The following is a 22,466-nucleotide window of genomic DNA, read 5'->3' as shown; positions in this document are numbered from 1 at the left end:
GGTGTAGAAAGGCAAAGGTACTAAGAGTAAATACAGTTTTTCATATGATTTGAGAAAGATATTTAAAATTTGCAGGTAATTAAATATGTATTTATGATCCATGTTATAGTTAGAATATACTGAATACATTAGTTATTCAGAATATATGCCTGCTGCTTAATTTCTTCATATTTTAATTTTAAAATTGATAAAATATTTTTTTTCTAAAAAATGTAATAGCTGCATGCTCAGTTGTTATGGAAATAGCCTGATTTAGAGCTGACAATTTTATTGTGTGATATTCCTTTTAAAAGGATCTCCTATTGAACTCAGAAGTGTGAAAGAATTCTTCGATAGAAAGATAAGTGCTTTAACCAGAAAACAAAAATATTACTTTAATATTTTAGCAACTTTAATGTGATAAAATTTCAAAACAATCTGAATTTTAAGAAATACTTTGAGATTTTATCTGCAAGAATTATTATTATTTTTAATTATATGGCATGAAGTATGAATTCTCTACTGAGATAAATTTACCATGTAGAGTATACAAAAGGACAAGCTATATCCTTATAACATGTAGCAGGTAGCATCTCAGAGTATGTCTGTTGTAAAAGGGTTAAAAATAAAGTGCATAGAACATCTTACTAGAGACAGTAATAACATAAATACATAAATGTATTTTTCTGGTGGTCAGACATATATGGTGTTTCCACTTCAATTTTGATGCCAGCCCAATAATCCATTTTTTATCACTTTCAAATCAATCCACTGAAAAGAATTCAGCTTGTGATTGCCCCTGGAATGACAGAAAATTTGCAGCTATTACAAAATGTAATTGCAGATTTGTTAAGCAGTTTTTCTTATTTAGGAATATATTACAAATATATTTTCTGACCTGCATGAGCAATCAACTGATTTTTAGAGGAAGCTCAAATGTTGGTTTGTGCTTGGAAAAAGTTGAGGATAACTGACTCGCTGATCCTCTAGTTCTCTGACAGCAGTTCAGTAGGTTGCATTAATAAGAATTTCATGGACTTCAATGCATTAAATGCAATATATTTTCAGAGATGGAATTTTAATTATTTAATTTCCCAGAAAGTCAAAATCTAAATCTGTTGTTCAAAGTCTGTGCTTCAAGCCATGTTTGCATTCTTCAATTCTTGCAAATGGACATGCTGAATTACTATCCAAATGAAATCTAATCCAAAGGACCTAAAGGAAAGTTCCCTAATTTAAGAAAAAATATTATTATTATCATCATTTATTTGTCTATTTCTTTATTTATTCGTTCATTATTAAAGAATCAGTCTCTCAGAGACTGGGAGGAAAGTACTTTTTCAAAACTTGAACTAAGGTTTTTGTGAGCCAGGCATTATTGAGATCCATCAGCAGTAAAGAAACAAAGATCGGGTGTTCCCTTTCCTGAATCATAACATATGTATTATGGAATATACATCTCAGAAATGTTTAAGATGGCTCATTAATTCTCTGATTCATTTCTGCATGCACTACTGGTACTTAGGTGACCTCTCACAAATCAAGCTATAGATGCAGCAGAGAGCCATCCCTTGTTTCCACTGGAGAAATAAAGTTTTAGAGAAAAATTACTAAGTGAAGAAATAAGCTTTCAGCTGCTTTTATGACTTAGACTCAGTAAGGGATAAAGACAGGGCATTTATCCCATGAGTGAACACCCTGAAGCAGTTATATGTAGCTGGCTTAAGGGAGATCTAAGAATCTGTTTGACAGGCTGGCCACTTTCCAAATGAGAAATCAATGACTCTGTATTCTGGGTAAAGAAAATCCAGGATGGTTTATGACTTGTTCTGCATATACTATGGATCCAGACAAGCTCTGAATTACACACAGTTGAAGACAGCAAGACTGCAACATCCCATGTCCAATAACGCCTTCAGCAGCATAAGGTACATTCTGGCAGGACTCTGCACAGACAGTGGCTTCCTAGATTTTGGAATTCAGCCTGTAGAAAGACAAATATATGTAGCAGGAAAAAAAGCAAAGAAACAACAGGGGGTTTGTGTCCCTGGGATAGACAGTTAATTAGATGCGGACTGGTTTTGTTTGTGGGAAAGGGTCCTGCAGAAAACATGGAACAGCTAGAAGGTAATTCTGCTGCAGGACTAGCACATATCTTCATAAAACTGTAGTATTCACAATTAAAAATGCAGTTTAGCTATCAAAATCAATGCCTATTTACTTAGCTATTAGTAACAAAATAAAAATAAGTGTAGCTGCTTTACATTATTTGATATATCACTGTTACATTACACAGGAACATAAAATAAGAGCCACATAATCTGAGGAAGTCATGATGCACAAACACAGCGTTTCTCTCTCTTTTTTTTTTTTTTTAATTAAAATAATAATGGTTAACCAAGGTGTTAAATTATAACAACCTCAGTCAGCTGGATATAGAACTTAGTCATATTTTCCCAGCATTTGCCACGTTGTTTATAGCAACATGAAAATAATTTACTTTTCTCTATTATGGGTCCATAAGAAAGAAACGTTGCCAAAAAAAAAAAAAAAAGAAAAAAAGAAAAATGAAACAAGCTTATATTCTTTAATTATTCTATCCACTTGTATACTCAGAAGTATTTTGATCTTTCTTCTTTGGCTGACAGCCTTTGAAAACTTTTACCCTTGTTTTATAATGTGTTTGGTGAACTCACACCAGTGTACTGAACCAAACTATCCTTTATTCAGCTCCATATATCTGTGAGCAAATAACAGCCTGTAGGGGTTCAGCACATCAGCTGCTTAAAAGATAAACCTACCCAGCTTGATGAAAACTCTTCACCACCTTCCTGTTGAGAGAAAACGGTTATACATTTCTAATAAATGAAGCAGGAACTGTCATTTTTTTGGCAAACTGATAACTAGCTGTAACAGCCGCAATGCCACAAGTTGCTTTTCCAAAGTAATTACCATCAGGCTCCCTGTGGTATGCAGTGTTTAACACATTTCTTCTGTGTTAATAAATGCAAAAGCAGGAAACACCACTATTAGTAATTGCTTTTTATTCGTAGTCCTCATTTTCCAGATAGGTCACATTAAACACAGCCATTGAACAATAGCGGTTGAAATAATTCATACAATGTATGCTGCTTTTGTTTGTGGATTTGTTTGCTTGTTTGCTTTTATCTGTTTGGTTTCTTTTTTTCTGTTTGTTTTATATTTAGTGTGTATGTGTCATTCACTAGTCATTGGTGCAACTTTGAGCCATATGGGGAGACAGGGACTGTTAGATGCAAATGCCAACCTGTAGCACTACTAGGCCAGAGAAGTCAAAATCTTAATCAAGCTTCATTCAGCTACACTTCAATAAATCTTGATAGCCAAAACTCCCACTTGAATTAATACAGTAATAATCACCACCTATCTCAAAATAAAGTCATTAAATAATAATGAATGGGTGCATATTATGCTTGGTTTCCAACTCCTTTTTGACCTTAGCAATTTCCCTTCCATTAAGCAACAAACAGTTGAAAGTTTGTTTGTATGATGTACCTTGCTCCAATGTGAGCAATTTTTTGACTTCTAAACGTAGCTTGGACTTCAAAGTCTAATAACTCAAGTGGAAAATCATAGTTAAGAAGACTCTTTCCTGATAAGTATGCCAGGAAAGAAGAGGAGGAAAGAAAAGATCTGAGTCCTGATTTGATTGGCCAGTCTTTCAAGGAACTCTCAGTTGCTCAATTTAAGTAATCTAAAAAATAAAAATAATAACATAAAACAGAATGTCTTATGCTCTATTCACAGTGTACAGTACAATTTTATTAGTTTTTTAACTTGCTTTCCCTTAGCTCAGTCATTCTCTCTAGTCATGTGACAGATATTTTATTTCAGTTTTATAAGACATGTACATAAGGAATGAGAGAAATAACTCAACTTCATCTTCCATTGATGTCTCTTTCTCCAGTGTTGACTGCAAAGATACCAAAGAGAGAAAAAATGTTCTAATCCTTTTTTTTTTTTTTTGTTGTGGTACTTCGGATGACACTTCCTTCACACATAATCATGTTAATTTTGACTCAAACAGCAAAACTCACATTGTATATGCTCTGCTCATTTGTTGATACATTATGTATCAATCCTAAATTATGAAACAGACTTTTTAACCTGGGAAGTGTTTACTGAAAGCAGTATGCCAAAGATCTACAACAAGGCAGTTGTCGGCCAAATTAAATAAAAGCAAGATTTCCTAAACTCTTCTATTAAGCTGTGAGTCATGAATTCTGAATTACCTCAGAGTGGTAAATAAATAATCACTACTAAATACAGATAATGTGTTAAACAACTAAAGCTAGTAAATCACTAGTGACAGAGAGCCTTAAGGTAAATTCCTCTTACATTGGCACAGCCCTTTCTCAGAATATTGTGATTTTATGTCTTCAGACATATACAGTGAATTGTACAATTGGTTACTCAGTGTTAAAATCATTTGTAAAATACACAAATTTCCATCACTTGACTGCATTTACATACTGGCTTAGATTTTGCTGAATAATGGATCTCACTGGCAGAGCTAAAGACTTGGTGCACAGACACTGAAGTGATGGGCACCACAGAAATACGTATAAAAGACTGTTTAAACAATAAGAAATCCTCTCCACTATGGAATTTTAAGCTATCAAGCTATCAAGCAAAATCAATCTTGGGTCTCCTGGCCAAAAAGAAAGAAATATATATAACACAGACAACACCACATTTTAGTTACATAAATTGTCCAAAACATGGAAGAGTAGCTTGATAAAACATGTACAAGATCGTTTGTTTACATGTATTCATAGACTTTTTTTAACAGCAGGAGCTAAGAGCAAACTGGAATGGGTGTTTCCAAAAACCAAAGACAATTAATTGTAGGACTGACTAACTGAAATCACCCTTTAATGGCAGTATCAACATGAAAAGAGACAGTTGGATGAATGTTATTCGTTGAATTGATGAAAAGTATGGCTTTGTGATATTTGAGATTGCCAACCTAAATTAAATAAACTCTTTTATATATATTTATATAAGTAAGAGCTTATATAAGCTCTTACTTACATAAATAAGTAATAAGCTCATAAGCAGAGCTTGTTTAATTTAACCCAGATAATGTTTTTAAATAATATGCTGTAGTTTTACGTCCAACACAGTATCTGAAGCATACAGAGGACAGATCCTGAGCTAAACATTATTTTTCTTCCACTTCTACTTGTTCTGTGCTAGTTCATTTTGAATGTGGGTTGATTTTTTAACTTTCAACTGACGGCAATTTTGAATTTTTTAAATGCAATAAAAATGCCCTTAGAAAGCATAACAAAAAGGTTGAAGCTCACCCAAATTATTCTGCAAATATTTTCCAGAACAAATGAAAACAAAACCAGAAACAATCCCCCAAAATAAACAGTATATAATTAGAACTTCAGGAAGCAATTGCACAGTCTAAAGAAACAGACAAAATACTGCTCATGACAAGTTTTGGCACTGACATGTGTTTCAGATCTCTCAGCTAAATATCAAAACTTTGAAAAGGGTGACATTTTTTTAAGAAATCAATCAAATATCCTACACTAAACAGGCCGGCTGCACATACATGGGGAAAACAAAATTAAATAAAATAAATAAGAAGGTTCCAGGTATTGGTTCAAGTGTAATTTTTGTTATTAAATATGAGTTTGCAATAGAAGCTTCCACAAGGACTTGCACAAAACCATGACTGATGGATATATTTGTAGGCCGTTCAGTTAGCTCCACCAGCTCACTCAAACACATTTTGAACAGATTATGTACTGCAGTACTTCGTAGACCATACATTAAACAAGAGACTTTGCTCTGAGGCACTGCTTCCCAAAATCCATGGGGAAAAGGAAGCAGGAAAAAACAAAACTCATAGAGTTCGACAGCTACTGAGGCAACACTTGCCATTTACAATATAAGCCCAAATATTTTTGCAACACAACTATATATTAATTTAATAAAATACACAATATAGCTCTTATACACTCAACAATTTGGCTCATATGCACTGAATCTGCAATAAATCAATAAAAATATGTCATTTGATGTAAACACACTGAATCTTCTTACATTTGCACATTTATATGATCGTGTGATTTGTGTGGATGTCTAAGACATTTTCACTTTCCTGAGCTATTTTAGTGTCCACAAATGAATTAAAACGCGTTAAGAATGTTTATTTATTTTGTGTATTACCCTGAAAGGTAACTTTTCAAAATGTATTTCCCCTTTTTTTCTTTTTAACTTACTACTAACTATTTATAGTTTTGTTGGACACTAAAATGCTAAATAGATACTATTTTTTTTAATTCTTTTTCAAGTGAATTAGCTGATGCGTGTGCAGGACAAGATGGACTATATCATTTTACATTTAATCTTAAGATGATATGAAGTGTTTTACTGATGATCAGGATATGTCTGGTTGAATAATGATCTGGAATGGTGTTGTTTCTGTTTTCTTGTTCTTTTTTTTTTTTTTTTTCTTCTTCTTTCCTTTCTTATTTGTGGCAGATAACTTTGTACATAAATGTATACCACAAATGAATGTTAATGTTTGGTGTCGCTTGGACTACTACAAGAATTCTTTTAGGACTTTCAGTAGAAGCCTGTGGTGACTGCTGGAAATCCACCACAGAACAGAAATATTCAACCCTGCTTTTCTTGGGGTTTATACGTAAACAGTAAAGTCAGCATCAGCTATTGAGGACAGTCTTAAGGTATCAGACGTATTTCCATTCCACTTTTCTCACACCTTCCTATAAGATTGTCAAAATGGCACCGTCTTTCCTTCATTTGTATAGTTCTTTGTGTACTTGACTCTGTCCTAATGAAAGTTTGGTCAAAATGAAACCAGTGTTATCTGTCAAAAAGAAAGAGCAGTGAAAAGAACATACTTGTGGGCACTTCAGATGTTCACTAAAAGCCTTAAAGCAGCATTGGTCTTCCATCATTCCTGTAAATCTTTTACAACCAGGGGATTTTATTTTTTATTTAGTTAGTTTTAATCAGCAGAAGAGGAATGTAACTGCCAGCCTGTCCTTATTTTCCCCCTCACTTTCTGATGGCCACAGGGTCATTTCCCCGACAGTCCTGCAAGAGCTTGTCTATTTCTCTCACAACTTCCTCGGCATCCACCGACTCCCTGCCTAGATCCCGGGCTGAACGGTCTAACTGCTCCAGAACAGAGTCCATCTCACTCGAGTCTCGGCTCACTCGGGAATGCACATCTGCAAAGGCCCTAGCCATCTGATCTGATGTAATGAAGGGAGCGTCTTTTGACTGTTTACTAGGCGATAGATACTGACTGTCAGTTGACAAGTACTGGCTGTTTGGTTCAGCCAAGGCTCCTGATTTCACTTCACAACCATCCAGAGGTCCTTTTGTTGAAGTGCAAGGCTCAATGCATGTCTTGGTTGGGCTGCTCGATGCTGAGGGAACCTCCTGAAGCAGAGGACTCAGGGCACGTTTGGCTTTTAAATAAGGTTTAACATTGGCAATGAGAATAGTGTGCTCTCTCTTGTCTTTCCCAAATGTACAAAACGTCTTTTTCCCAGTGGGGTTCACAGTTTCATAAGTCTCAGTCTCAACGTTAGCTTCAACTGTGGGTACAAAGAGATTTGTGCGATAATCTGCATTCTCAGCCTGGCTGGCTGCAGGGAACTGTGGCATCCAACATCTGTCAGAATGACCAAGCACTCTGCATTCATCTGTGCAGTTAACACATTCTTCTTGCTCTGTAAAACAAAGGAGAAAGAGAAAAACTCTGGTTATAAGTGGTTTTCTTTAATGAAGTATCTACGATAAACTTGTGATGGACTTACTTGACATCTGGTTTCTTAACTATGGAGAAAAAGAAAAGCTGTAATTAAAATATTTCAGAAAGATGGCATAGATCTACCAGTTGAGACATTAGATTTATTTAATGCTATTCTCTATGTATTAAAGCATTCACACAGCCCAGTGGAAGTAAAAAGGGGTCATTAGAGAATCATTCTCAGTGGAATTGAGCTTCAGCTGTAAACTAATCTGCTGCAGAAATCTGTGAGGCTTTGTTCTGTAAAACTCATCCTAGAAAATAGTGAGCAGTACTTAAAGAACTCCAAAGGCATTATCAGGATTAATTTTTCAAATCAAATAACTGAGCAATGACTGCCTTTCTAGAAATACAAACACTTCACAAGAATCAGCAAGCTGGCTTTTCATTTTTGTCACCTCCATTTCTTTTGTAATTGTTATGTTGTATGACAGTCACGAAATAAAAAGGGTTTCTTAAAAAGACTACTTTTCCTGCTGAGAACAGAGAACTAGATTTTTCCATCAGAATGCATTAAATATAAGCTTGTCAAAAAGTGCATATTGCAATTTTATTAGACATGAGTATGGATCATGTAATCAGCTTTACCATTTGTTGTTTTGGTGCAATAACTTAAAATGGATTTGCTCAATACTTACGATTTGGAAGAATGACAAACCATGACATACTATGCTAATCATACATCCATGATTGCAGGATTTCTATATTCTTATTTCTTTCAAAGAATACAGTTAAATGCTTGTGGGTTTGTTTTTGTGGGGTTTTTTGTTTGTTTGTTTGTTTGTTTTTAATCAGTACATTTGTAGAACATAAATTTTAATGCTTCTCATCCTACAGTGCTTTAAAAACTTAGTTTGACTGTATTTTTTAAATAATAGAATCTGTCTGGGCCAGTAACCACCATTTTGAAACTGTATACATGACTCTAACTCAATATCAGGAAGCAGAAAAATTCCAGAAATATGCTTTAAACATGGATTTTGTGAAGGATGGTGCCTGTTTTTCCTTTCTTTCCTTTTTTTTTTTCTTTTTTTTTTTCTTTTCTTTTTGAGGAATGCACAACTATGATGCGAATTACCTTCACTTCTTTTTGAATTTATTAGTTCTCTCCAGTCTATGCTGACCAAATAAATTATTCTACTGTCTCTGAGGTTCAATCAGCCATACATTGCTATTAAGTATTTTGATCAATGGAATGGACATATGAGTTTCAAATTTGATTTGAGGAATTCAGTACATACAATATGCTTTAAATTCCAGTAGGATTTTTTTTAAGTAAATATGTATGTATATGTCAGGATAAATTATATGCATTTGCAGAGACATGCACAACAGGTCTTTAAAAAAAAAAACTAAGCAAACTTCTTGACCTGATGGCAGGACAAATGCTAACTGATCTTTCTAAATTAGAAAATAAACCCCCTGTAATCTTATGATGTCTAAAAATAACCACTAGATTCACAGACGGTTGGACTGCAGAAACCTGACACAGAAGAAACACTTCTGAGAGTGTCCAATAGTGTAAGTAGATTTGTTCACATTTCTAAAAAGATATGAACACAACAACTTAAATTTCATCAAAACTGTCTTACATCGCAAAGATCAGTTAATTTGGTGTGAGATAATTTACTTAGATCTGTGAGTTTTTAATACAATTCTGAAAAAAAATGTGATTCTGTATAAATCCTTTCTTCCTTGAAAAGTTTAAATCTATGAATGGTATAAGACTTTCAAAAAAGAAGTAACAAAAGTGAGAGAGAATGGTGTAAAGTTAGAGAAGGATACACAGTGATTTTTTGAGGAAGAGAATATATCATACATGCTTTAAAGATAAAATTTGTAGGGGATCTCTGAGGATAAGCAAGCTTCATGCTGATTTTAGCATACAATACTAGCTGAAGTAGTCATAATGAAAAGCAAGATGAAAATATATTCCCAGCCCTACGATTGCAGCACACTGACAGAACTAGGAAAAGTTCTGATTTTACTTCACTTGAATGAGATGGAATTGGCACTCATGCCTGCAGGCAAAACATATATGGGACAATTCCTTAATGAAAAATGTAGCCATAAATTTCATACATATAAAAGACAATTTAGACACCTCATTCCAACCATTAGTTCACCTCCACTAAGGTTTTTCTGCATCTACATTTTTAGGGCTTCCACAGCTTCAAATAGCTTCTGGATGTACCAAGTAAAACTGCTTATCTCTCTCTCTCTTAAAACAAAAACCAAAACCATAAAGGACTGTAAAAAAAATCTATTTATTTAGAAAATCTATCTAGAAGTATTTTAAATGGAAGATAGAGCAAGCATACTGAAAAGGAAGGTTTCAAGTTTTATCAGGGAATGGGCAATAGATGATAAAAGCTGAAGTCTGCTTAAGTTTTAGTATGAATAGATATCAAACAGAAATAAACTAAAAAATAAATAAATAGTGCTTCAAGGTCAATGTAAAGCGAGACCTTTCTGTAATAATTCTGGAACTTTAGATTTTGCAACTCTTTCCTCTTATTTGTTGTTTGGTTTTTTTTTTTTTCTCTTCCTCTGAATTCTGCAGAGTGGATTTGTAGTAAACTTAGCCCCTGGCTTAAGAAGAGGGTCTAGATAGTAATGAGAAATAACTGCTTCATTCAGGATTTTCTCTAGCCAGTATCTAAAAATAATTTATTCTCATATGGAATGCATGACAACCAGTAAAATTTTCTGTACTTTTAAAGGTTTCTCTAAGAAATTAATTTACTTTTGCTAACTGTTTTATTTTGCAAATTCAACTATCCTTTGTATTATTATTTTTTGTATAATTTCATTTCCTTTTAACAAAGGAAAAAATTAAAAACATGATGCATTTGTTAGCTGCTGTTAAGTTCTCTGAACTGCAAAATCAGTGAACAAAGATTTCCCTGCTACTTCGCTCTTTTTTCAATTATTTCATGAAAGCAGAAATCATCCTTTTTCTCTTATATCTCACAGAAAATAAATAAATTAATTGAATGCTGCACTGCCTGTAGAACATGATAACCGTATTTGATGCATTGAGAGTTCAGTTTATACAGACTTTTGGCTGCTAGTTTTGTGTCATATTATCTTAGAATTTTCTTATATAAGTTTCTACTTTCTACATTAAATACATATATATAAAGGCTTCTCTGAATCCATTATCTTCTGCCACTTTCATTGCATTTTGTTGCTGTGTGACAGATGGCAGCAGAGAGGCAGACTGACAAAATGACTGACATGAAAGACCATATGAAACAAAGGCATGTCACTGAAATCCATTCAGAAAAAAACTGCTCCCATTGATTTTTATCAACGCTTGCTGTATGGTTACAGAGATCAAGCAGTGAGTATGAGCACAGTGAGATGTGAGTGGTACATTTCAGCAGTGGTGATAGTGGTGTGGAAGACAAACCACATTCCGGATAGTCACATAACTTTTAATGAGCATGCATGCAGTCTCTTGTTCATCAGTGGTGAAAATGCATTGATAATGGTGGTGACTGCATTGAAAAATAATGTTTTGCAGCTTTGAATTTGCTCTTTCACATGGTGTTATGTTCTTCGTATCTGCAGTAGTTTCCATGGAAATAAATAGGAGGCATTACTTTCAGAGCAACCTACATACATATAAAATGCAGAGCTTAATTTACATAATAGGAGATTTATTTTCTCACTGTTTCTTATTTTAAAATTTGTCTGTACTGTATTAATAAGAAACTGAAATGAACAAACTTGAGATGAAAGATGAAAATGAGAGTTCCCTGCCACTGGAAATCCATCAACTACACTAAGTACTTAATAGTGTGCCAAAAACTATGCATTGAGGTTTTCAAAACTAATTCATTTAATTTTGTCACCGAGTTATGTTCTATGATTTGAATTTACTACTTCATGTGTGCACATATATGCTAAATATGAGGATAACTTACAGTATTTGCATTATTCACAGGCATCAATAAAAATACAGTTTGCTGGCAATCTCTTTAAGTAGAAGAGATACATAACATATTCCATATATATCATGTATATTGCAAGTCACATCTTCCTTCCCCTTCTCATTTCCTGCTTTTGCTAAAGCAGGATTGCATTCATACTTATAATATTGACTAACTTTCCATTTCTGATCCTTGGGCACCATAGTGGTGAGTGAATTAAATACGAAGCCAAAAAAGAAGGCAGTTTTGTGATGAAAAATATCCTGATTGACCTTGAAGTGAGCACTGTTCGTGGAAGGTTCATGAGATTTGGTATTCTAGTTTTGAAAATCTGTGTCTTTCACTTCACTTTTTTTGTGTCACATTGTGGGAAATGGATTTCATATATTGATTATCATACATTAGAAGCCACTCATCTCACTATTAGCTTGTAATTTTGCCTGCTACAGATAACAGTCAGTGAAGAAAACCAAACAGGTCCTTTAGTACTAATAGTAGAGACAACAAACATTAAATGAGCTATCACCACCAAAGGCCAAATTAGTGTTTGTGAGAAAATTGAATACATTTGAAGGTACATATATAAATATATATGTAAAATAGGTCAAACACCATGCTATGTACATCAAGATGTACAGGTAGAGCGATATGCACCATTGGTCTTTATTTCTATGCTTGTCTCCCTCGTGTTGAAATTAAACCTTTAACAGTGCAAGCGTGTACAATAAACAGAAGCAGCCTAGAGGTTTTCCAAACTCTCTGGAGCTCTAAGGGTAAACAGTCAGAAGTGCTTCATGCACTTCAGGGATAACACACACGAAAATAGAACTGCTAAATTATCTGCCATCAAAAGAAAAAGAAAGAAGCTGTCTGGAAACAACAGTCACCTAGATAGGAAACTTTTACTGGACTGAAATTTAAGATGTTTTATGGAAAAAAAACAATATATTGGAAAAATATAAATTGCAGTGCAACAGATGTACTTTGGTGTAACCTAAAACATACATTATGTATTTTATTCTGTTTTACCAGAGAAGTTAATAATTAACATCTGCATTCTGTATCAAGTTTGATGGAAACAATACAATTATTGTGCTACCTTTAATTTCCTATTCTTTCCTCTTAAATACTTTGAGTACCTTTAAATACAGGTACTGATTTCACTGTAAATATATTTTACTAATTAATTAATTAATGCTTTAGATATCTGGCTCCCTTCAGTGGCTGAGACTGAGATATCACAATTGAATTTATTAATTACATAAAATTTGCATAATGATAACAAAGACATTCATAATTTTTAACTTAAAAAAGCAAAAAACAGCAGTGACTCACTGTAACCAAAATGACTTCACAAATTGTTTTCCAATTAAAATGGACCCTAGTTATTTTAATTACACACACACACAAAGCTGCAAAGCAAAAAAAGAGTAAACAATCCCTGTACATAAAACCTCAGTATATAAACACTTCCAAGAAATATATAATGTAAAATGAAGAAACACTGTCTGCATAAAAGTTCACAATATAATGCAATGAGAAATTTGAAGGTCTGAGCATAATATAAATCAGATTTTAAATATTTGTTATGTATGTGTACATTAACTACTCACAAGACTGGACATACGCATGCACACATACATACATACACAAAATCCTTTTCCTCCCTAAACTGGTAAATGCTTTTATCAAATTGTGTTTGAAATGAAGCAAGGCAGACAGAATTGGGGTCATAATTTACAAAATTTGACATGGTAAGTCGTCATTCATGTGCATTCTTTTCCAAGAGCTTGTTACTCACAAAATGTAAAATGAAAGTGTTGCTCTTTATGAATATGTGCTCATCAGTGAAGATTTAAATAACTATTTGTATAAATAAATACATAAATAACAGTGAATATTTTCAAATCTCAGTAGCTTTTGTTATGCTTGATTGTATTATGCGATGGTAATTATTCTTCCACGAATCTTACTCATTTACTTCTTTTCTCTCTTTCAACAGGTGACAGTTTTTACTACCACATTAATAGCTTCTCCCAGTAGATTTTTTTTCTCTTCTTTTCTGTAAATATGGAAACTAAAAAATAATCAGTAATCATTAGGAATGGTTCACTGGAATGCCTCAATGATAACAGCTTCAAATGAAAAATACACTGGAGGACCAATCCCCATAAGCGTATATTCTTTTTGAAGCTTGTTTCACGCAGCTATCCATCTTCACTCTTGAAATACTCTATTCTTCATCGTATTACAGAATGAGCAGTGATTCACATATTTTCTGACCCTAGTTTTGCATTAGAAAGAAAAAGATTAACTTTTGAATGCATACATATAGTTCACGCTGACTCCCTATCATTTTACCCTATATTCTGTGAATTTGTGTTGATTGCTGGAAATATTTCCACAAAGAATTCACTCAGTAATGAAACAAGGTATACATTCTGCAGTGTATATTTCCCTGGTCTGACCACAAACATACTATGTAAGGTAGGGAGAGGAACAGTACTTCCTTTAGATTTGTAGAATACAGTGGGTTTTTTTATATTTAAATAACTTGAAATAGATATGGCCGGCGTTTTTTTGTACATATGTATAAGCAGATGGAAAATAAACACCTCATGTCCAAAGGAGAATATAAATAACAATGCTTTTCAGACCTTCAGTGATTCCTGTAATATACCTGAAAACCTTTTGATTTGAGACAGACCATTGCCTTTACTGAGGAACTGAAAGAATGCTATGTAGATATTTATTACAAGAGGAAAATAATGGGCTTCTTTGGCATGTCCTAAGGACTATGGCTATATGACACTTCTGACAAGAACAATCAGCTAAAGTACTTCTTCTGTGGTTGAATTCCTGTTTAATTACAATTGATTTTGACATAAATGAACAGAGGTAAACAAATACTTCTATACACATGCTTGGTGTTATTAAACAGAGCTGTCTCCATTCTGAGTATTTATATTGGCTTGTCTGTTTAAAGGCTCCTTTCAGTTAGGCAAAGCAATTATGTAGCTCAGATTAGCAGTATGACTGGCAGTAAAATAAGAACAGAATGCCACTTTTTTTAAACCTCTTGGATTTTGCCGTCCTTTTCTGATATTAAAACAAAGCATTTGAGGCCTATAATCCTTACAAAGTTTTCCCCTGTTGTTTTTTTGTTTGTTTGTTTGTTTGCTTGCTTGCTTGTCTTTTGGACAGAGGATAAATAGAATATATTTCCTATGTTGACAAGGAATAAAACATTTTAAAGTAAAAAAAGCTGGTGAGTCTATGGATTTAATTCTAGTTCAGTTGTCCCAGACTATAAATATTGGAGGAACATTGCAGAATACAATAAGCACTACAGAACACACACACATATATATATAGCAAAAACATGCTTTGAATTCATATTTACAGTTTAATTGCAATCATATATTTCTATTTAAAGACAGCATAAGAGAAAGAAAACATTTTCATTACCTGAAAATTTTCCATCCTCACAGCGGGCTGGTCCACAGATCCCAACAATGGGTCTTTGGCCTCTGCCTTGCTGTTCTGGAGGCAAATCAGACCTGTGAGTCACAGACAGGAATAGGCTCTGCTTCCAAAATTCCCAACATTGACAGAACTTCCAAAGCAGAAAAAGCAGTTTCTATCATTTTCTGGGCATAGCCATAATGGCCTATGACATTTGTCAATATGCTTCTCAAATGTGATTGTATAAACACATCCTTTTATAGCAGACAGTGGACTGAAAACATATTCCAACCCTACATACTGAAAAGGCAAAGGACATCTCAACAACCCCCAGCAACGATAACAGGAGGTGAGCTGCATTAGAAGCTGTTGCTTATGTTCTATTGCACCTTGACAAAATCACCCAGAAGAAAGGGGATAAGATGCTTCTGGGCACTTCATTATCTGCTTTCCTATCTGTCTGGGGCAGATGTGAGAACAAGAAGCGTGCCTCTCTGAGTAGTAATTTCTTCCTATTAGGGAAGAAAGAGGAGAGGATGAGAATGGACACACAGTTTTACTTCCCAAAGTTTGCCTGTAAGTCAACTAGTACCTTCTTTAATTTGCAGCAAAAGGAACATATGACAACCACGAAAGGATATTTTGGCTTCTTCCCCAACACATCCCACTGTAAAAACCCTTCTAGTCCAGTGCTGCAGGCTAAAATGCACAAGGGCTCTCTAAGCCAGCTCTGCACTTAGCTGAGTCTACAGGGCAACTTTAGTGACCTGACAAGGTCAAGGTTTTAAAAAGTAAATCTTCGTTGCAGTGCACAAAACCTGTTTCCTGGAAAAGAAAGATGACAAAACTGCAGTGATTAGCAGAAGGAAATAGGTTTGAAGACTCGTTAGAAGGAATATTTTTTATATAATATATTTTCTTACTCTTGACCAGTTCCACAGCTTTTTCAGTGTGATTATTTCAGTACTGACACTCCAATTTCAATAATTCACATACCTAATTTGTAATGTTTAGTAAAAGCTAACACTGTGTATTCTGTTGTTGCAATGTTTAGGAATCCAGTAATTAAGCAGCCTCGTGTTGCTGCATCCTATACAAATAATAGATTGTACATTAAGAGACAAGGTAACAATTGACTATGATAAACAAAAGCAATGTATGGGAAAGAAAGTCAAAGTTAATGAAAATATAACCATGCTGTTGACATTTCCTGAAAATATTGATATAAAAGCTCCCTGATTCAAATTAGGTATCCCCTTTTGTCACACTGCCAAGTCACCAATTATTAGCTATATATTATACTGGTGAGCCTTCCTCACCACTTGCTAATTATCTCAGCGTAGAAATCTTTAATTACAAAACCCTAAGCTTTTTTGCTTTGTAAGCTTGTCTCAAATTTGGATGTGACAACTTGTTTACAGACATTGACTGATGAGGGTGCCAGTAAAGAGAAACACAGGCTTCTAAAGAAATCTGTTTCTATATGTTTTGGTGGCTCTTTTTGCATTCCGACTACAGGTAGATTCTCTTGAATTGAATATCAGATTCTGTGTAGGAGCTTGATTTTGTCCAATACAGAATCAACACAAGAAAGCTTTTGAAATGCTGTTCTCCTTTGCAAAGTCTCTCTCACACACAAAAAGATATTTCTAAAGGCTATACTCATTCTGAATCATTCAATCTGGCTACTTCGGTGAAAAAAGAATACAGCTTCCCCATTTTCCTGCCAGCATGCCTGGATTTACAGTTAAAATCTCCTTTACGATGCATAATGAGACCATGTCTGTTTTATACTGATAGATGGAAAAGCCCACTGGGTAACATTCTTTGCTTCCAAAGGCTGATACTACATAAGGGTCTTACACTTTGGACTTCATGGGAGGTGCAATGCATCTGATGGATCAGGAGGAAGAATGCTTTTGCTCTCAGAACCAAAAAACAAGATGTTCAGGTATCTTAAGGAACTCTTGTTTGGACACAGAGAGAAATATCTTCCCAGGAAAAGCAAAATAATTTAACAGTTTCATATGGAGTCTCCCTGTGCCACGATAAGTAGTATATTCATTATTGTTTGATTAGATGGTGCCCTAGACTATTGTTTAGCAGACTGCTGGTGTTACATTTTATCACCACCTTCAAAAGAGATCTCAGAATGGGAGTACCCTTGTGCCAATTTATAGAGCACCCGCACACTTTTAGGAATTCAAGTTCCATAATGCTTTCCTACTCAGTTTTCTGCCTGCTTGGTGCTTTAATTAGATCAATAAGAAGGAATAAAGGATGCCTTTTTTTTAATTTGACTTTCTAAATACAAATAGTTTGGTAAGGAAAATTGTACGTGTAAATAGATTGAAAAAAATATTTTTTAGTTCTCCATGAACTGTAAATGAATCTCCAAAAGGGGAACAGAAGATGATTTCAGAGTATGCATGTCTTCATTTCCCCAGATACTTCATCAAAACCCCTACGTTCAAGATCACTTTCTTCTATTTCAAGGATCAAGGAGACTATATATATTAGCAACACTAATACAGAAAATCTCTCCTGGCAGTTACTTTTATTCGCAGCAGCTGAGCTGCTCAACTGAGAGTCATAATTTTACTTGTCATCTTTGCATTTGTTACAGCTTCGTTTATTGTACTGATGTCAGAGGACTGTAACATGATCAAACATACCTTTAAGAAAAATTGACAATTTAGGATCTATTTACAAAGAGATTGCATCATGTGTTCATTGTTTTCACTAATATATGTATTTTTTAAGTATGCTAAACATTAGAAACTATTTTCCTGGTGTCTGGAAATCCCTAATTGGTGCCCTATTCCTAAAAGAATTGTGTTTCAGTACTGGAAGTTGACTTAAAAGCTAGTTACAAACACCACCACCAAGTCAGATACAGTCGACGTAATTGGTCTTACAGGTGCCCTCAGTTACTTGTATGAATACTCTTTGAAGGAAACCCAACAGTGAGGTAATAGATAAGTTAAACACCATTCTCCCAAAGCAAGTAGAAGCTGAAGCTGCTATGTTTAAAATTGCTGAAGGATTCAGAATATGTCAGTCAATGTCTATTTTTTAAATTCCCTTAAGAAAACCGTTACTGATCAGAGATGATGGAGATTCTATACTCATAGAAATAGGACAGGTTTGCTATAAAACACTATAAAATATGAGTGTTTTTAAGATCTATTCATTTATTGGAAGCCATCACTATAATATTTACTTCATTTAGTTTCATGCATATCTTTCACCATGATTTCACTCAAATGGGTGCCACTCCTGTCACATTTTTTTCTTCCTTGGAAAGAAAACACAAGAGAGAATTCCAGAGTTTATTTTTTACTTTTAATTTTTAGTGTCACAGATAATGAGAAGGGGGAAAACTGGATCTCATGATTGTCTTAACTCCCAGGAAGACAAAAATTTTTTATGTGAAGCACTATGTTTGAAAGAAAAGCTCAGTGGCTCAGTCTGACCTTGCACAAATTCTGTAAGGAATTAAGTTATAAAATAATTGTCTTATGGGAAACAAAAAATCAAGATTTTTCTTTTGCTTCATCTATTACAACACACACATGGCACATTTCCTTCTTCTCAGGTATCTAAGACGCAGTTTAACAGAGCGCTAAACTTATTTGTAAGCTCTCAAGTGACTTCGCAGTTGCAGCTGAAGATGGATACAAGGCAGCTAATTTGCTACCACCAAGGGAAAATGTTCTAACATAAAAACATTCCCTCCCATAGCTTCAAAACTGTTGAGCACCTAGGGAGCCTGACTATTTGTAGAGTTAATACTATGCATATGCTTCCTCTGTAACTGTTACATGCATACATCTGGCATCTGTCTCTGTGTTAAACAGACTTAATTGTCCCTAGTATTAGTATGTAAAAAAACTCTAACCTATGTGATTAATGTAAAGGAAATAAATGATAGAATATTTATAGGGCTTTTTTGTTTGGTTGGTGGGTTGTTCTTTGTTTTTATTTTGTTAGAACTATTTCTGCATTATTGGTAAGATATTTATCTGAGAAACTAAAGGCCAGTCAGCCTCACCTCCTCCTCTGGAAAGGTGATGGACCAGCTTGTTCTGGATGCCATCTCAAGGCAATTGGAAGAGAAGGTGATCAGGAGTAGCCAGCATGGATTCACAAGGGGGAGGTCATGCTCGACCAACCTGGTAGCCTTCTATGGTATTATAACAGGCTAGGTGGATTGGGGAGAGTAGTGGATGTAGTCTACTTCGATTTCAGCAAGGTAATTGGCACTGTCTCCCACAGCGTGCTTATAATGAAGCTGAAGACGCGTGGAACAGATGAGTGGATAGTGAGGTGAGTTGAAACCTGGCTGACTGGCAGAGCTCAGAGGGTTGTGACCGTTGGGTGGCACAGAGTCCAGTTGGAGGCCTGTATTTAGTGATGTTCCTGAGGGATTGGTGCTGAGTCCGGTCTTGCTCAATTTTTTCACTGATGACCTTGATGAGGGGATAGGCAACCCTTAGCAAGTTTGCTGATGATACAAAGCTGGGAGGAATGGCTGACACACTGGAAGGCTGTGCTGTCATTCAGTGAGACATGGACAGGCTGGATAGTTGGGCAGAGAGGAACCAGGTGATATTTAACAAGAGAAAGTGTAGAGTCTTGCACTTGTTAGGAATAACTGCAATCACTGGTACAAGTTGGGGGATGATCTGCTGAAGAAGAGCTCTAAGGAGAGGGACCTGGGGGTGCTGGTAGGTAACAGGCTGGTCACGAGCCAGCACTGTGTCCTGGTGGACAAGGACAGTGACATCCTGGGGTGCATTAAAAAGAGTGGGGCCAGCAGGTCAAGGGAGGTGATCCTCACCCTCTACTCTCACCTGGAGTATTTTGTCCAGTTCTGGGCTCCCCAGTTATTAAAAAGACAGGGATTTCCTAGAAAGAGTCCTATGGAAGGCCACAAAGATGATAAAGGGCCTGGAGTTCCTTTCTTATGAAGAAAGGTTGAGTGACTTGGGGTTGTTCAGCCTTTACGAAAGAAGACTCAGTGGGGATCTCATCCATGTCAATAAATACCTAAGGTGAGGGAAGCAAAGGGACGAGGCCAGACACTTTCCAGTGGCACATGGCAATAGGACAAGGGGAAATGGCCATAAAATGAAGCTTAGAAAGTTCCATGCAGATGTGTTCCACTTACTTCTCCGCAGTAAGGGTGACAGAGCACTGGAACAGATTGCCCAGAGGGGTTGTGGAGTCTCCTTCTCTGGAGACATCCAAGACCCTCCTGGATGCCTACCTGTGCGACCTGGTCCAGGGAGCTGCTTTGGCAGGGGCATTGGACTACATGATTTCTGTAGGTCCCTTCCAACCCCACAATTCTGTGATTCTGAGATTCAAATATCTCTTCAGTATTTCTATCTACAAAATATTTTAGTTGTGCCCTCTGAATTTTTTTTAATAGAAATTGCGCTTTTTTCTTTGCATATTTGTCACTTTGTACAGCCTGTTAATCAAACAGAATTGTTTCTTGTATAAATGTTTTAGCTGGAGTTCCTTTTTCTCTCTCTTTTATTTTTATTTTTTAATTTTCTTGATTATTCTTCGATGTTCTTTTATTGACATTGGATTTCAGAGTTCTCAGTTATTTGTCAGACATACCTACTCATATTCTGAAGATATGTCATAATTTCTTTTGGTGATGTTAGGGTGACTCTACATCCTAATAAATTATTCAGCTCACTGTTGCCAGTGAAGTCAAACTAAGGCAAAACTCTTGATTTCAGATTTCAATATAGTTTGAAGAGATCAAAGAGCATGACAAATCCTGTTCTTTGGTTAGTCAGACCATGCAGAGCAGTAATACTCTAAAAGATGCAGGTAGTTGCATAGAATGAACACTAAACTGAAGACTTTCTGAAGTAATTTTAGCCTTTGTGTCAATGTTCACCTCAAATCCTCCAGCAAAGTAATATAAATAAACAAACAATAACTAATACTGGTAATTTGACATCTGCCATCATCCATGCTAGCAAACTGAAGTATATCGAACATGCATCTTTTACAATAAGTTGTTTCTATAAGAAAGGCTATACAGCATACTCTTTCCTAAAACAAATACACCTGCTTAAGTCTGTATGGAACTCTCCTTAAAGTTGCACTATGAACTATGCATTCATCAAAAGACATAGCTAAACCTGCAGCTCCTATCGTGTACATTACATTCTACTCAGTATGAAGGCAAGCTATAGTTTTATTAGCTCTCTTCTTAAAACTTCACTTGCATGTAAGAAGAAGATAAAGACTTAAGAAATTCTGGAAGAGTTCTCATCAGTCAAAGGTTTAAAAATGCACACAGAAAGTGGACTGAGGTACTTAATACTATTTTACTATCAGATGCATCTATATGAGAAAGAATAATTTTTCTAGAAGCAGATACAACCATATAATGTTATTTCCAACAATTAAAATTTGCTAGAATTATCATGCTGACTTTAGATACAATGAGGAAGAGTGGATGCAAAGTCATTTCATACTTGGTGATACATGCCTGGTAAAATACTTCCCAGATATGCTTGTCTATCTTCACTAAATGCACAGGTGCATTCAGGTAGATCCTGAAGTCGACTACCTCAGTGTTAGAGATATGCACACATGCTGGTTTTACTTTTCCAGTTAACTAGTTTAAGCTTTTCAACACTCAACAAATAGTCTACTGTGAGTCCAAGGGCTCTATTTTCATTTCTTTAATGTAAATGAGACTTAGGTGAGTAACCTAGCATTATGAATACTCTTTTCCAAGATCTGCTCCTAAAGTGTCTCTGTTAGTAAGAAAAATGTCCCCTTGCAAAGCAATGTTCTAGTGATTACATGCATGTGTAACTTCTAGGATTTCTACAGAATACTCCTCTGGCACCTTGTTAGGTTAAAAATTCTAGTACTTTGCCACTGAGATATTTCTGTGCAAAGGTAAAACAACTTATTTTTGTCCTCTAATATTGTGCTACCATGCTAATGCCAAACCACTACATCTTTTACACAAGTAACATTTACTTCAAAGTACCGCATTTTGAATGCCTGCAGGAACACACTGGAATTTGCTCTTCATTGAGGAAAATTGTAGCTGATCCATTCCCTCCTTGAGGCTGCAGCTCTGGTTTCATCTGACTTCTTGTTGGAGCTGTAGCAGGGAGTGACTTTGCTGATGTACAAGGACTGCCACCTTTATACAAGCAAAATGTTTGACCAGTATGAAGAGTTCTTTATTA

At 35.2% G+C, this 22,466-nt stretch overlaps 1 protein-coding gene across 2 annotated transcripts in view; it reads right to left on the bottom strand.

The window, feature by feature from the left end:
* Positions 1-6,453: 6,453 nt before the first annotated feature.
* Positions 6,454-22,466, bottom strand: part of PCDH17 (protocadherin 17) — an 83,757-nt gene continuing 67,744 nt past the window's right edge. The window contains exons 4-5 of one of the 2 annotated variants that reach the window (XM_065744005.1): positions 15,229-15,303; positions 6,454-7,742 (exon numbers count right to left, since the gene is read on the bottom strand). In XM_065744005.1, coding sequence (XP_065600077.1) covers positions 7,060-7,742; positions 15,229-15,303 — 758 coding nt within the window. In that variant the 3' untranslated portion in view covers positions 6,454-7,059. The remainder of the gene's footprint in view (positions 7,743-15,228; positions 15,304-22,466) is intronic. The other variant, XM_065744006.1, reaches the window with a different exon arrangement.

Source organism: Cyrtonyx montezumae, unplaced genomic scaffold (assembly GCF_038088225.1).
Source record: "Cyrtonyx montezumae isolate F1298 unplaced genomic scaffold, pur_monq_1.0 scaffold_3, whole genome shotgun sequence".
NCBI lineage: Eukaryota > Metazoa > Chordata > Aves > Galliformes > Odontophoridae > Cyrtonyx > Cyrtonyx montezumae.
The sequence above is the reverse complement of the archived record's forward strand: the minus strand, read 5'-3'. Positions and strand labels throughout refer to the sequence as shown.